General features: G+C 33.7%; 1 protein-coding gene across 1 annotated transcript; it reads left to right on the top strand.

The window, feature by feature from the left end:
- The first annotated feature begins 8555 nt into the window (after window positions 1–8555).
- Window positions 8556–16410, top strand: LOC108030716 (cytosolic non-specific dipeptidase). The gene is made up of 6 exons (XM_017103757.2): window positions 8556–8709; window positions 14679–15447; window positions 15508–15575; window positions 15637–15901; window positions 15957–16208; window positions 16268–16410. Exons 1-6 carry the CDS (start codon window positions 8672–8674, stop codon window positions 16310–16312), a joined length of 1437 nt encoding a protein of 478 aa, XP_016959246.1. The 5' UTR covers window positions 8556–8671; the 3' UTR covers window positions 16313–16410.
- The last annotated feature ends 1019 nt before the right edge of the window (window positions 16411–17429 follow it).

The raw sequence follows: 17429 nt of genomic DNA, 5'->3' as shown, positions 1-17429 counted from the left end.
CGGGGAAAGAAAAAAGCTTAACTCTAGATATAAAAAACAGGTAGTTAAGGAAAATCGATTCATAAAGATAATATTAAATTTTAAACAAATATACTTATTTTAAATTCCAGATAATGAATTCAATAATGTACTTATTATTGCTGGTAGCTTTCCAAATCCGAAATTATGGATTACGCAAACCATGATTTCTTTCTTTACAAGGATACCAAAGAAGTCCTCATTTATGAATCATACGCGGATTTATTTCATATAACTAACTTAAGTTTTTATAAAGATATTATAACTCCTGAAACAGAATTTTTAAACAGTCATAACGTTCAGAATTTAAAATGGGAAATATCCAACGATTTAAACATTATAAATATGCTTATTTCTCAAATATTACCCACTAGGTCAAAAAGAGGCATTAATGAAATAGGCACAATCTGGAAATGGATAGCAGAAACACCAGATCATGACGATTTCATAACAGCTCAAAATAAAATTGATAATTTGATAAAAAAAAAAACAATAACGAATTCCAAAATATTTAATGAAAAAAAACCCTATTTGACAACTTTAAAACCGCCTTTAAAGATCAAGAAATTCCACTCAGAAAATACCGCCTTCGTTTTCTGACTTACGATCTTATAAATTTAATGGACACAATTACATTAGCAAAAATAGATGTTTTCGACACAAAAATTCTAAACAATGATGACATACAGGAAATTTATAAACATGAACAAAACCCTGTTATTATTACTGATCCATTAAATAAATCTTAATTTAAACTCGCTTTTCACCAAGATCTTATTTTATATATATTAAATACCCTATAATTATTGATCGTTGTGAAGTTTACAACTCAAGATCCATTTCGGACAGTGATGGGAAATTGTTAATCAATAATCATGTCGCAAAATGTAAAAATAAGTTTTATGAAAGGTCTAATTTTAAGACCGAATTATTTAACAACAATTGCACATTAAACCCAGAAGATTCTTGTTTTACCAGATTACTAAGTGGAGAAAAATCTTTATGTAATAAAATAAGAGAAAAAATAAAAATGTAGATGTAATTCAAGAAGGAGCCATTTTTATAAACGGAGTAAATACAATTAATGACACTCATTTAGATGGGTCATATTTAATAACCTTAAATGGCACCACAAAAATTAATAATAAATACTACACTAATGTAGACAATAAGATATTGGAATACATCACTGCACGAAAATATACTGACTTCTTAGTTTCCGAATACATTATTTCAAATGATTCGGAACTCTTATTCGATAATATTAACGTATTAAATCCTTTTATTCAAATCAAACAAACTCAAATACCAATCACGTTAATATTGATCATAATCGCATTTTTATATTTAATTACTATGCTTTTAATTAAATATATAAAGTTCTTAATATTCAAACCACGGCAAATTCAAATTGAAATACAACCAGAAACTAATATACCCGACAATGAAAATACTGTAGAGGAAAATATCATCGTCGAATTGACTAATCAGCTACATTCATTATACCCATCAGTTCCAATGAATCGGGACGTTTCAATTTAGAATGGGGGGAGTTATATGACAGATTACTTAGGGGCCCTTGCCCAATTTATAAACAACTTTGAGCCAAGAGCTTTTTTCCATTCTTTAAACAAAGCCTCCAATCGATTCCCACCCAGATCAGTTTCACACTCTCCGCTCCAAACTGATTCTGTAAACATCCAAGCCGATATTGTAAACACCGATTTCCGGCAGAATCTCAATTCTGCAAAATTGCAATTTCAAATTTAATTGACAATTTTCATCATCCAATTCCCTTAATCAAATTTTTGTGATAAATCTCTTAAGCCGAGGTTTGATTATGGATTATTGAACCAAAGTCAGGTAGTCCGTTTTTGAATCCGAATTGATCGGTCGTCAACCAGAATATCGCGAGCAGTGAAAATTAAGTTCGGCACTAAGAAAAATTGTGTAAACTAGTAAAAAAGAAATATCAATAAAAAAAAATATATTTTTTTAAAAAAATTCACTAAGCAATAATTTAATTAGCATACTTTTCTACGCTTCAGTCTCCCAAAAAATTTTCATTTCTATCCATATACAGATGGGAATTATCTAATAGTAACAAATGACTGCTTTCTAACTCATGATAATGATTGCTTTCTAGCTCATGATAATGTATGATGTACAAATGCTGATCCCCTATGTAACTGATCAATACGATATGATTATGTTTGTGTCCATTGTTTAATTTAGCTCGCATAACGCAGAACACTTCTGGCAGATCATTCCTACAGAAAAATCAGAAATTTCACAAAAAAATGTCTCTTAGTAGACATATGGCTTTAGCTTCCTGAGTCCTTTTTTTATACCCTTGCAGAGGGTATAATGATTTCAGTCAGAAGTTTGCAACGCAGTGAAGGAGACGTTTCCGACCCCATAAAGTATTTATATACATTTTTTATTTGGTTTTGAATTTTTAATTAAATTTTATCAAAATCGGACGACTATATCATATAGCTCCCATAAAAACAATAGGAAAATTAATGGTAAAATAATATTGAAAAATTATATCTTCAGTGTTTTTTTAATTTATAACCTCCTACGCTGGAAAATATCAATTTTTATTTGGTTTTTTAATTAAATTTTATCAAAATCGGACGACTCTATCATTTAGCTGCCATAGGAACGATCGAAAAATAAGTCGGAAAACATGAAACAAAAATGATGTCTTTGTTGTTTTTTAACATACAACCTTCTAAGCTTGAAAATAACATTTTTTAATTAGTTCTGCATATCATATTAAATTTTATCAAAATCGGACGACTATATCATATAGCTGTCATAGGAACGATCGGAAAATTGGTGGGAAAATAATATGAAACAAATTATAGCTTTGGGGCTTTTTGACATATTATCTTATAATATTGGGAATATAATTTTTAATTTTTTTTTTTTTAAATGTCGAATTTAATTTAATAAAATTATTGATTATTTCTTATAACTGCAAGGGTATACAAACTTCGGCTTGGCGAAGCTAACTTCCGTTCTTGTTATGAATGTGAGGTGTTTGCTGAAATCTTGTTGAAAACTCGTTGCAGGATGTGCGCCAAATTAGCGTCGGTGACTTAGTGGTTTTTCTCTGCTTCTTGGGCCGAGTCGGAAATTTTTAAATTTAAAATTTAAATTTTTTTGGAATTAAAATATCTATAAATTCTAGAAATATATAAAAAAAACTATTAAAAAAATGCTGTTTTTTACTCCCCTCCCCCCTTGTCTAAATTCTGATTTTCCCCAAGCAATTAAGGGTGGCAAATATTAAATAGCACAGGACTCCACTCTAAGACGTTGTACCAGCATGCCGGTATATTAGAGGAGTGCCGATCGCCTAAAGAAAATTCTGTAAAAAACTCCTAGAGATGAAGCTGAAGAAGCTTAAAAATAAAAGTTGACCTATGTTCCTAATACTACTGTTCCCCAATCGCCACTAAGTCACCGACGCTAATTTGATGCACATATGTATATATTTCAAGATAATGATTCCTTCAATTTACTATTATATAAGTTTTTAAGTAATACAGACAAAAACTGGTTTTTCTTATTATTTTGACATTTATTTTGTATTGTTTTTCATATTAAAGCTTATACAGTGTTATGATTTTAATCTGATTGAGTTATTCTGAAATATTACATTTATATCACAATTTTGTGAAATTTACAGGAAGTTTACATTTCTTAACTCTTAAGACTCTTATGAGTAGAAGTCGACGTCAGCAGAGAATTCGGAGCAGCTTAGAAGACTTCCGACGAAAACAGTTCGGCAAAAAAGACAGGCAGATCTTCGGATATTACTCTCTCTTTCTGTGTCTTATAATCTGCCTGCCTGCGGCTCTCAGAGAGCAAGATCGGCCAGTCCTTGTTTTTGCGTCTCTTCGTTATGTTCCGAAAGAAACCAAAAAAAAAAAAGTCCTGGTGTATTTTGTTTGTGTTATAAAAAGAGAAACAGCGGCTGTTTAAATTGTGCGCTGCGACTCAGTTTAATTTAGTAATAAAAGTGATACTTTTCGAAACAAAATCAAGTCAGGTAAGTGCTTATTTAAGTTGAAGATGATGTGCGTCGATCCACGTTTAAAGAACGTCCCTCTTTGATATACTTTTTTATACATTTTATAACATAACCCTGAATTCAATATTTGAAAAGTTAAAAACTCCATGGAAAAATCGAGAATTTCTGAAGGGATTTCCGTGGGACGTGTCCCTTGCAGGTGAAAGTCCATGGAAAACAAAATGAAAGTCCATACAACAAAAGAGTAATATGCAATCATATAAATGGGCAATTCGAGGGGACATCGAAAAAATGTCCTTTGCTTTTTCCCCTCGGAAAAAACGGACACTCCATACAATCTTCCTATGCGTCTGCGGCGTCCCGGGGAGTTCCCCCATGCTCGAGGACATGTCCCCTAAAAATCCCAAGGGGATTCTTCTGTGAAACTTTTTTTTGGAACTGAAGGATGTAAAAAACGAAAGTTTTACATTTTTATTTTAGTCAGAATTTTGCACCTTGCAGAGCAGATGTGGAGCTATAGTCCATTGAAAGTCAAAAACGGAATAGAAAACATTAAAATTGTTTTTTTAAAGAACTTTAAGGAGAGTGTCTGTCAGGAGGAACTCCCTCTACTTGGGAGCACCACTATAAAAAAATGTTCCTATTAAGTAAAATATGTAGCGCTTGCAATTGGGCAATGTAGAATACTGGAAGCGCCACATAAAAGTTGCTGGGCGATAGAGAAGGTGATGAGGGTAACTACCCTGCAGTACCACTGAATGAGCACCGATTCACTACAAAGTGCGTATCACTGAGCGCTCATTCAGTGCTCAATTTGTTTGAAAATGACTCTTAACATGTCCTAGTAGGACTAGATAAAACATACCATTGGTGTTATTTCCTTTTTAATATACACAGTGGGCTCTGGGTTTCCCAATGATGGGGATTTCCTTAGCACCTCCTCGCCAGCATTTGGGGTCTGCGTAGCTCTATCTCTTCGAGCAACTCAGGTTTCTCACGCACCACATCGCCTTCTGCAGCACCTTTTTCGGAGGCTCCTGACCGACTGCATCTAGCGTTATACATAAAATTAGGTTTTAATTAGTTATCAGTTTAGAAATTTGAAACGTTTGTTTTCTGTCTCTTAACATATTTAATTTTTTCTGTAAAGAATAATTAGGAAAAATATATAGTTGCGGAAAAGAAAAACACTTTCTTAGGGAGTAATAATCTGAGGTAGTCTTATTTAATTAGTTACGTTAGGAATTTGTTTGCGGGGGTTTAAAAGTTCTGCAGAATCAATGTCACCTCTTATAAGATTTTGTGTTAAAATAGGACCAAGCATTGTTCTACGATTTACAAGTGTAGGTAAATTAAGCAAATGTAATCTACTCTCGTAGGAAGGAATCCTTACGTTTTGTCCCCAGTTCAAACTACGCAGGGCAAATAAAAGAAATTTATTTTGTACCGACTCAATACGGTCAATGTGCAATTGATATTGTGGACTCCAAACCGACGAACCATATTCCAAAATAGGATGGACAAGGGAGGTAAATAATAATTTGGCCGTATAAGGGTCATCAAATTCTTTTGACCAACGCTTTATAAACCAAAGAACACTCATGGCTTTGTTAACAGTGGACATAATGTGACAGTCAAATTTAAGTTTAGGGTCAAGAAGAACACCTAAATCGTTAACTGAATATATACGGTCAAGTGGCGTATTTTTAAGAAAGTAAGGAGTACCCCTATAAAAAGTCATAACGTTGCATTTTAAAAGGTTGTACTCACACCATCCATGAAAACAATTAATATCTGTAAGTTACATCCCGACGCTATATCATTATATGATAAACAAAGCTTAACATCATCAGCATACATTAGTACACGAGTATGTGTTATGATTGAGGGAAGATCGTTAATAAACAAAGTAAACAGCAAAGGGCCCAAATGACTACCCTGAGGCACTCCAGATGTTACGTAAATCAATTTTGAAACAGCATTCTTGAATATAACCCTCGGAGTCCTACCATTCAAGTAACACGAAATCAAAGATATTAGATTACCAGAAAACCCAAGCTGATCTAATTTAAATAAAAGAAGTGAGTGGTTAATGGAGTCAAAGGCCTTACTAAAATCTGTATATACAATGTCAGTCTGCATTTTTTTCTTAAACCCATTTATTACAATAGATGACAATTCAAGAAAGTTGGTGGTGGTCAATCCTCGCTTAACAAAACCATGCTGACAATGTTGCAAATGAGAAGTGATAATACGTTCAAATGCTTTAGGAAATGCCGACAATTTAAAAATACCTCTATAATTTTCGGCATCTGCCTTCGCACCTTTTTTATGGATTGGAATAATAAAAGAGTCCTTCAGATAGAAGGAAAAACTGATGATGAAATAGACAAATTAAAATGTTTAAGAATCGGTTTACAAATTGTTGACGCACGAAACTTAAGCACACATCCAGCAAGTCCATCTGGACCGGGAGAATATGTTGGCGTTGTTGTTGCTAAATCTCTTACGAGAAAGCTTTCGGTGATTACAGGGGAGAAAATACAATTTGCCCTATTTAAGGGATTAGGGTAGTTAGAATTTGACCAAGCTGTCGAACTATAAGTAGTTTGGAAAAACTCAGCAAATAAATCAGCAATTTCAGAATCCGTCGATGCCTCCATTGAGTTTAGACGTACCGATGAAGGCAATGCCGATGCCTTACGCTTGGCATTAACAAAATTGTAAAACTGTTTCGCATCGTTTGAAAATTCAAATTTACATCGACTTAGATACAAAGAGTAGCAATGACTGTTGAGAACATTAAAATCTGTTCGAGCCACAACATATTTCGAAAAATCTGGCGGTCTACCCGATTTATTATACTTTTTATAAGTGTTAGACTTAAGGTTTTTAAGTCCTTGAAGCGCATTGATAAACCAAGGAGGTCTGTTTAGGTTTGAAACAAACGCATCAGGTACGCATTCATTAAAAAACGTATTAAAGACTGTATAGAATAGTTCAGTGGCACTTTCAATGTCTGTACAATTGTACAAGTCTGTCCAATTATAATGAAAAATCATATCGTTAAGTTTATTATAGTTAAATTTACGAAAACATCTCATTTTAGTTAAAGAAACTAAAGGAGAGAGGGTATCAGAGCAGGGGAGGCAAATTGTCAGTTCCATAGTTGGATGATATGGGTCTTCAGGTATAACAAGAGCGTCAATTCTACATACTGTGATTTCAGACGGGTCTGAATCAAACACAAGATCTAATTGTCTTCTTAAGTAATTTTTTATAAAGCTTACTTGCTGTAACGATAATTCTAAATGGCGATCCACAAAATCATGGGCGGATAACGGCATAGCGACAAATGAGTCAGTAGGAGGAGACCAAGAAATAAATTTGTAACTTTGGCACTGGGATCAAATTCAAATATCACAAAGGCACAAAACATAAAAAAAATAAGAGCGCGAGATCGCGAAAATTTATAAAAACGTAAGAGAGCACGTTGCAGAAAATAGCACCGAAAAAGTCTACTAGAAATTCAGCGGGTGCAGAGAGAGCAGGTTTCAGTTATAAAATAGAGCGAGGGAGATTGAGAGAGAGTAAAAGAGTTTTAGCAAGTTTAGGAGGTTAACTTACAAAAACAAAGCTATGGGATTAAACAAATCTAATAGAAATGCTAAAATAACTATTACCACGTACCCGTTTACTGGGAGATCTATTTAGAATTACTAGCACAATTGTTAGGCTAATCTTTGTAAATAAATACACACAGAACACTCGCACAAAATCACTGGAAAAAACAAAAACTCGGAGCACAAAAGTAAACACAGCTGTTCACAAGCGACGCTGTTACTAAAGTAAAAATAAAGGAATTTGGACAAGAGGCATTAGTTTTAAAAACAACTATCCCTTATTTCTTGTTCTTAGGAAGTCTGCTCTCAATAAGATTTTAAGCTTTTTTAACAGTTTTGTATTACTATCTTTATGTTTATTAATTTGGACTATTTCTTTTTTTTACTATAAAAACATATATTTTCCAAATCAATTTTGAATTCCTGTTTATTTAATATACAAAAATTAGTTTTATTTTAATTTAATTTACACTGTTTAAAAACTATTGGTCTGCGGGAAACATACCTGGGAATCGTATATACATATATACTTATATTTCATGTCACTGGTTTTGTTTATTAATCAATGTCAATGAGACGCATGCCTTGCAGTAAAACAACAACCAACATCAATTTTAAAAAATTTATTTATTAATTTTTAATGATGAATTTATTAACTGAAATAAAAAAACAAATATATAGAAGAGCGGGGCTCTCATTTGGCTCTGCCAGAGTCGCTGGCTGCTCAGCCGACGTAATTTACAATGTCGCAGTCGACTTCGTGCTGGTTGAGCGTTTAAGCTATGTAGATGGAACTGTACGAGTAAGCTGTCTAAATGGTTGGAAAGAGGATATAAGTATGCATAGCGCTTTCGATTGATATGTTTTAGCCGACCAGTTATGGTCACATTTACCATTCTTTTTGTTATTTATAAAGGCGCGCGCCCATATTGAGTCATATTTAAATTAATTGAAGCAATCACGCAGGGACTAAATTAGAAGTACGATGGCCGAGCTTCCCAATGAACTCAAGCAGTTATTTGCGTAAGTAGAATAGATTATATTGGGTGGGGGCGCAGAGATTGTTCAGTGCGTGCGTCACTATTTGAACACATTCCTTCTAGTAGTTTTAAACATACAAATGTATACCTTTGTTTTCTTTTTGAGATCCCTAAATTTTCAATATTTTATTTCATAACGATATGCCTACGTTTAAGTGCAATTAAGTTGTCGACGGAAGTGCACTAATCTAAACCTGTTGTAAAACTACGATTTTTTTTTTGTAGATAAGACTATCTAATTGTTCTCAAAATGTTCTTTTATCGACTTTGCGTTTACAGCGTACACGTCACACACATGTTGACCGATTTTTAAGGTTTTATTATAATAGGGTTTAAATTCAGTGGCTCCACCCCATAGTCGGACACATATGTACTTGTATAATATAAAATTGCCTTTCATTCTGATTTTATTAGACCCTTGCAGAAGGTATTATGATTTCAGTCAGAAGTTTGCAACGCAGAGAAGGAGACGTTTCCGACCCTATAAAGTATATATGTATATTCGTGATCAGCGACCTAGACGAGTCGGTCTAGCCTTGTCCGTCTGTCTGCCCTTTCGTCCGTCTGTTCGTCCGTTTCGACGCAAACTAGTCTAATCTATCGGGCTAAAAGTCGTCCAAAGTCCAAAAGTCTTCTTTCTATTGCAGGTGATATATAATTGGGAATCAGCTGGATAGGACAACTATATGGTATAGAAATAATCGGTACAACATTTTTATAAATTACATATTCAGTGTGTCAGCCTCCTACGCATAGAAATACTATTTAATTTAAACAAAGATTAGTTCTGAATTTCATATTTAATTACATCTTATAACTGCCATAAGAACGATCTAAAAATTGGTGGGAAAATATATTTTTGGGGTTTTTTTTAAACACATAACCTCCTACGCTAGGAAATAACACTTTTCAGTTAATTCTCAATTTTGAATTTAATTTTATAAAAATCGGACGACTATGTCATATAGCTCCCATAGAAACAATCGGAAAATTTGTGGGAAAAATAATTATATCCTTTGGTGTTTTTTAACATTTTTAACGATCGCACCATTAAGAAACAAAAGTTATAATATTAGCCTTTGTGACAAAAATGTAATATACAATCTACTAAATAAATACACTTTCTAAGTTTTTTACATTCGGCACGCTGCAATTCAATATCCTATTGCTAAGTTCTTTGATTTTAATGAATCCCCACCGGCTCCAACGGATTTAATTTCTAAAATGTTTACTTTTACACTTCTAACTCTCTCCCAAATCAATTGCTTGTTAAAGTCTTGGTATAAAATCCTTTTAGTTTTTGCAATACCTTTCGTTTGATGTATACCTCGTAACAATCGGACTACGGAAACTGTAGATTTTCATTTCTTCGTGTATATATATGTATTAGTCGCCTTCGCACACCCCCTGGTGCGCCTCGTCAATACATGGACTACCGTCCACAGTGATAACCTCCTAGTCTTGGCAATAACAATTTTTAATTAGTTCTGAATTTCGAATTTAATTTAATCAAAATTGGAAAATTGGTGGGAAATCAATATAAAGCAAATTATAGCTTCGGTGTTTGTTGACTTATTATCTTGCATTGGGAACATATTTTTTGTATTTTTAGAATTTAAAATTAAATTTAATAAAACGGCTCTAACATATAGCTGTCAAAGAAACGGCCAGAGAACTAATACAATAATTAATTAAAACAAATTTTTTTGTTATAACTAAGTTAGCAATATTCTTTAAAAATGTAATATGGTGTTACTAACTGTAGATGGCACTTTTTAGGTGTTTCTTGTTAGGTGGTCGCAGAAAAAGTGATCTTTATTGTACAGATTTGTACAGGCCTAGCCTATTTCACAGAAGTTGAGGGTATACAGTATGAGGGAGTGAGACAAATATAGTGTTTCTTAAGAGTAACAGGGATGTTTATATGTTGTGTGTAATAAAAGTGTGACCTAACCTAATGTAGAATGTATGTATGACAGATGCTTAGGAATTTGTATATAATAATATAATATATAATATAATTTCTTATAACTGCAACTATATTGTATAGCTCCCATAAAAAAAATCGGTAAACTTTTTTTTAAAAATTACATATTCGGTGTGTTAACCTCCTACGCTTACAAATAGAAAGTTCTGAATTTCATATTTAATTACATCTTATTGCTGCCATAAGAACAATAACTTTATTAAATTGAATTCCAAATTCTTAAAAATATAAAAAGTTGTATTCTTAATATTATAAGATAATATGCTATAATTTGTTTCATTTTACTTCTCACCTATAAAAAACCAATGTTAAAAAACAGCGAAGATATAATTTTTTCATATTATTTTACCACTAATTTTACGTTTGTTCCTATAGAAGCTATATGATATAGTCGTCCGATTTTGATAAAATTTAATTCGAAATTCAAATTCGGAAACGTCTCATTCACTGCGTTGCAAACTTCTGACTAAAATCATTATACCCTCTGCAAGGGTATAAAAAAGGACGCAGGGAGCTAAAGCCATATTTCTACTAAGCGAAATTTGTGTCATATTTCTGATTTTTCTGTAGGAATGATCTGCCAGAAGTGTTCTGCGGTTATGCGAGCTAAGTAAAACAATGGACACAAACATAATCATATCGTATTGATCAGTTACATCGGGGAACAGCATTTGCACATCATACATTATCATGAGCTAGAAAGCAATCATTATCATGAGTTAGAAAGCAGTCATTTGTTACTATTAAATAATTCCCATCTGTATATGGATAGAAATGAAAATTTTTTGGGACACTGAAGCGTAGAAAAGTACGCAAATGTTCTTCAAGAAGTCTTTAGAAGTCGTTAACAGGTGATAGCACTAGGCCGATCAAAAAGAAGATGATCCTCGAAATATAGGATTATGACATGTCAAAAACCTTAATATGCTAAATTGAAAAAAATTCTATGTTAGAATGTTCTACATTCACATACCGTTTAATGCGCCTCTAATGAGGAAGAGTGGGAGAACAAATTCCACCTCTTTTATTTCATAATGGGTCTCTTCACATCGAATAGAAAATAGGCCTAAGTCCTAGGATGCTACCAAATTTTTAATAGATTTGTGGGAAAAGAACATAGATTGTCTTCGGGGAGTTTGCTGGATCACACACATATACCAAGAAATCGCTTATGAATGGCGAGCAAAAGTCTAAGTGAGTTAAAATTCAAAAACAAAATATGAAACCTAACTAAAAATATAGGTAGATAACGTATGCAAATTAATTTTCATCCGGAAATTTTTAAGAAAATAATATATTTTTTATTTTCAAATATTTTATAATGTTAAACATTTATTGAAAATATTATTAACACAAAACAATTAGGTGTTACTTTACTGATCTCCGTTCGGGAGAAAATGAGACTGCCCTCTCCCATCTTAAATGAAATCCAACGAACCTCGTCCAGGAGCTTTTCTTTTTAAACTTTAGAACTTGAATTTATGTTTAGATAAAAATCTTAAGATGAAACTGTCGCATCTCATGAAATATGCTGACCGATGCAATTTGGCGCACGTTTGAAACGCAAAATGCGCAATTGATTGGGCTTCGAACGGAAGCTGATGTTTACTTTCATTTGTTTAACTCAGCTGGGGAACCAAGATCAGACCTCGAACCTTATAGCCAAAGGCAAAGACAAAGGCGAATGCAGAGATTGAAATTAATGTTTAAAAAAGTCATAAACAACCTGGTTTCACGGGTTGGATTATTACTTTAATTTTGATTTGTTTAACTTAGCTGGAGAACCAAGATCGGAACTCAAAGCCTAAGGCAAAGTCAAAGGCAAATGCATAGATTAAAATTATTGTTTATAAAAGCCATAAGCGGCATGGTTTCACAGGTTGGATACCCTCCCCCTTCTTAAATGGATCGTCCCGACTCAATAAGTAATTCAATTAATTGATCTTAATTTTGTTACAAACAATATAGCATTATTGTATTTTATAACAAGTAGAAAAATCAAATATATAATGATTAAAATTAAAAATACCCTTGCAGAGGGTATAATGATTTCAGTCAGAAGTTTGCAACGCAGTGAAGGAGACGTTTCCGACCGCATAAAGTATATATATTCTTGATCAGCGTCACAAGGCGAGTCGATATAGCCATGAACGTCTGTCCGTCCGTTTTTACGCAAACTAGTCTCTCAGTTTTAAAGCTATCGGGCTGAAACTTTCCCAAAAGTATTTTTTCTATTGCAGGTAGTATATAAGTCGGATCCAGCCGGATCGGACAACTATATCGTATAGCTCCCATAGAAACTATCGGGGAATAAATTTAAAAAAAATTATATCTTCGGTGTTTTTTAAGATATATCTTTCTGAGCTTGGATATAACATTTTTAAATTAGTTCTGAATTTCGAATTAAATTTTATTAAAATAGGAACAATGGGAAAATTAGTGGTAAAATAATATTAAAAAATTATATCTTCGGTGTTTTTTTAACTTATAACCTCCTACGCTTGAAAATAACATTTTTTATTAGGTTTTGAAATTCGAATTAAATTTTATCAAAATAGGACGACTATATCATATAGCTGCCATAGGAACGATCGGAAAATTAGTAGGAAAACATGAAATAAAAATTATATCTTTTGTGTTTTTTAACATATAAGCTTATCAGCTTGAAAATAAAATTTTTTAATTTTTTCTGAATTTTGAATTAAATTTTTGTTAAATTCGGACTACTATATCATATAGCTGTCATAGGAACGATCGGATAATTGGTGGGAATTAATGTGAAACAAATTATAGCTTTGGGGCTTTTTGATATATTTTATAATATTGGGAATATAATTTTTTATATTTTTAAGAATTTCGGATTCGATTTATGAAAAATCTGACTACTCTATATGTTAAAGATGTCAAAGAAATGATCTAAAAAAAGAATAAAATCCAATTTTTTTTTCAATTTCACTGAAGTCAGCAATAATCCTTAAAAATTTCTTGTTTTGTATAAAAGTTTACCTTGTAAAATTTCTTGTTTAATTATGCGGTGGGGTCACTATATTTAAGCTGAACAGGCAAATAACATATGAATAAAACATTATTTTAGTGTGAGATGTTATGTTAAAATAAATTAAAATCGTTTAAGAAAAATAAATTCAAATTACACTTTAAATTTAGCGTTGTATTTCTAAACGTAACTTCAAGTTTAGGAAAATAGATCAAAGAAATGCTTAAGATGCAGGCATGCTTTTGTTTGTTTTTTTGCTTTTGAGATTTTAGAACATTTTTTAGCTATTGATTGTTTATTTTTTGCCCAAGTTTTTGTTATATTTTTGTCATCGTAATGTTTAATTTTTTCATTGCTTCTTCTTACTTTAACAGCTACTTTTCATTTGACAATACTTTTATCGTAAAATGGTTGCTTCAAAAAAATTCTCGTCTAGCGATGCTGATCAAGAACACAAATACATTATGTTTATCGGAAACGTCTCCTTGAATGCGTGATATCATTAAACGCTCTCTAATATACACTCTGCAATATTTTACTGAACAATCATTACAACACTCCTTAAAAAATGAACACGGTGTTACTAACATTGATTATTTCTTATAACTGCAAGGGAATACAAACTTCGGTTTGCCGAAGTTCACTTCCTTTCTTGTTTTGACTGCTTTTTTGAATGGTGGCAATTGCTCTTAAATGCTATTTGAAAACTGTTGGTCCTTAAAACTAATTTATTTAATATCCCTTATTTATTGTTAATGCGTTTATAGTCTTGTTGACATGACATATGTGATATTTGGGTCACACGCTTTTCACTTATATTTCGATTTCGACTACAATTTTCTTGCTTTAGTTTATGCCAAGCAACTGGACAATTCACCATTTCCTAACACATGAGCTTAGTCGTATATTTTTCTAGTTTAAAAGAAATAACATTGTTTTTGTCAGCAATAAAACTAAAGTCGCTTTTCAGCTTTGTGGACGAAAAAAGAGAAGATTACATAAAGGCCCTAAAAACCGTTGTAGGAATTGAATCCGTTTCGGCTTGGCCAGAAAAGCGAGGAGAGATTGATTGCATGGTAGAGTGGACTGCAGATCGGCTCAGAACCTTGGGCTCTGAAATAGAACTGGTGAATGTGGGTCAACAGACCTTGCCGAGTGGTCAGACAATCCGTTTGCCAAAGGTTCTGCTCGGAACTCTGGGCAAGGACGCCTCTAAGAAAACTGTTTTGGTATACGGTCATTTGGATGTGCAGCCAGCTCTGAAGGAAGATGGGTGGAACACAAATCCCTTTGAGCTCACAGAGGTAGATGGAAAGTTGTTTGGACGCGGGGCGTCCGATGACAAGGGTCCTGTGCTGTGCTGGATCCATGCGATCGAGGCTTACATAAAGCTTAATATTCCGCTGCCTCTGAACGTGAAGTTCGTTTTTGAAGGGATGGAAGAAAGCGGCAGCGAAGGCCTTGATGACTTGTTAATGGGACGCAAAGACGATTTTCTTGCCGATGTTGATTATGTTTGCATTTCCGACAACTACTGGCTAGGGAAGAGACGCCCTTGCCTAACATATGGGCTCCGTGGACTGGCATACTTCCAAGTGGAGGTTGAATGCTCAAGCAAAGACTTGCACAGTGGAGTTTTCGGGGGAACTGTCCACGAAGCTATGCCTGATCTATGTCACTTGCTTAGTGTTCTTGTCGACAAGGACACAAAAATCCTGATCCCCGGAGTTTACCGTGATGTAAGTATTTGGTGTAACTTAAGCCTACTCTTACGGTTTAATTTTTCGCAATTTTTACAGGTTGCACCCCAACTAAAGAATGAGCAGGCAATGTACAAGAACATTGACTTCGAAGTTTCTGAGTTCAAGTTAGTTAATCTCTTATTTCTATCGACGCAATAATTATATGAATAGTTGTAATTTCTTTAGGAAAGACATTGGTGTTGACCAGCTGCCGCATAATGGCGACAAAACCAGGTTGCTTCAAGCCAGGTGGCGCTATCCTAGCCTATCTATCCATGGAATCGAAGGAGCATTTCATGAGCCGGGCGCAAAGACGGTCATTCCAAAGAAAGTGATTGGCAAGTTCTCCCTTCGACTAGTGCCCGATCAGGACCCAAAGCACATTGAGGAGTGTGTCAGTAAATACCTCAGTGACAAATGGACAGAGCGAGGCTCGCCTAACAAAATGAAGGTTTGCTTTAAATTTATCTTCGTTTTACTCTATATTATAATGCTTGTGATTGAAGGTTACCATGCTCTCAGCTGGCAAGCCCTGGACTGAGGATCCAAACCATCCCCATTATGAGGCTGCGAAACAGGCCATAAAACATGTTTTTAATGTAGAACCAGACATGACTCGTGAGGGGGGATCCATACCAGTAACAATAACATTGCAGGAAGCTACCGGCAAAAATGTGATCCTTGTACCAGTGGGAGCATGTGACGACGGCGCCCACTCTCAAAATGAAAAAATCGATGTCTACAACTACATTGAAGGCGTAAGCTAGAATCGAGGCATATCACTCTTTAATTCGATAACCTATGTTTTTTTTTTTAGACTAAACTGCTTGGCGCTTATCTGCACGAAGTGGGAAAATTGTAAGCAAGCATACATACTGTATACCAGCATAACATTACAAAGGTGCATTTTTACAAATATTGTCTCTAAATATACGTTTTCTGGAAAAATGTTTAATCAAATTCATGTACTTTGTCGGTGGCTTTAGTTCTGATGTACTTTTCTAAGCTATATTTATGTGACCGGATGCCTTGTTTACAAATTGGCAATAAGACGGATGATTTAAAGTCGGGGAGGTTAGGGACTACCGCAGTAAGCAATTTGGACATTCATGTGTTCTGGGATGTGTTTTTAAATAACATAAAATTGTTTTGCTTTTTTAAATTATGGAGAGATACTTTCACAACTGTTGAAATCGCTTGTATTTCCAATAGCACTATTTTACAGCGAAAACTCTCTCTCTTAACGGAAAATTTTGTTTATGTTGGACCCATCGATCACGAAAATATCAATATTTTTTGCAAATACAGTTTTTTTTTTTAATTAATTTTGTGACCTTTCAAATTTGTCCCATAAATCAAATGGTACTCAAGCTTTTGTTTCGTTTTAAAGTCGTTAGACTAGAGCTAAACTTTTGCTATACAGATCACTTTGACCGCTGGCATTACAGCGATGAAGATCGAAATAGACGATACATATTAGTTTAGGTCGACTGTTGAGCAATCATAATAGTTTTTTACTTGAACAAAAAAACAAAAAAATAAAAAAGCACCCTTGTTTTATGGCAAAATTTGGAACTCTGAAATAGAACCAGGGCTGACCGCCAAGTTCTTTTTGCACGCAAATTTTTAAGAAATCGCGGTGAGTATCCTAATCTGTTATATTCCAGTCGGACCGTCAGGCATGTGGAGCTTAATTTCACTATAGGGTCATTAATTGCAAGAGTTGGCACTACGTTAACTTTCAAGGGCTTCGCTGCTCATGTATGTACATAAAAAATTCCGTAGGACAAATTCAGGAGGAAATATTCCCTTAAAAGCGAGGGCAAAGCAATTTATTTTTAAAACAAACTTATAAGATTGTTTTTACCAAACTAAACACAATATTATGTAGAAAATAAAATGCTTTTATGGAACTCTGGCAATGCTGGCATGTACTTTAGTGTCATCTCGCTCTTACGAAGATGGAGCATCGACAATGT

The sequence above is a fragment of the Drosophila biarmipes genome, unplaced genomic scaffold (assembly GCF_025231255.1).
Source record: "Drosophila biarmipes strain raj3 unplaced genomic scaffold, RU_DBia_V1.1 ptg000009l, whole genome shotgun sequence".
Classification (NCBI taxonomy): domain Eukaryota; kingdom Metazoa; phylum Arthropoda; class Insecta; order Diptera; family Drosophilidae; genus Drosophila; species Drosophila biarmipes.
The sequence above is the reverse complement of the archived record's forward strand: the minus strand, read 5'-3'. Positions and strand labels throughout refer to the sequence as shown.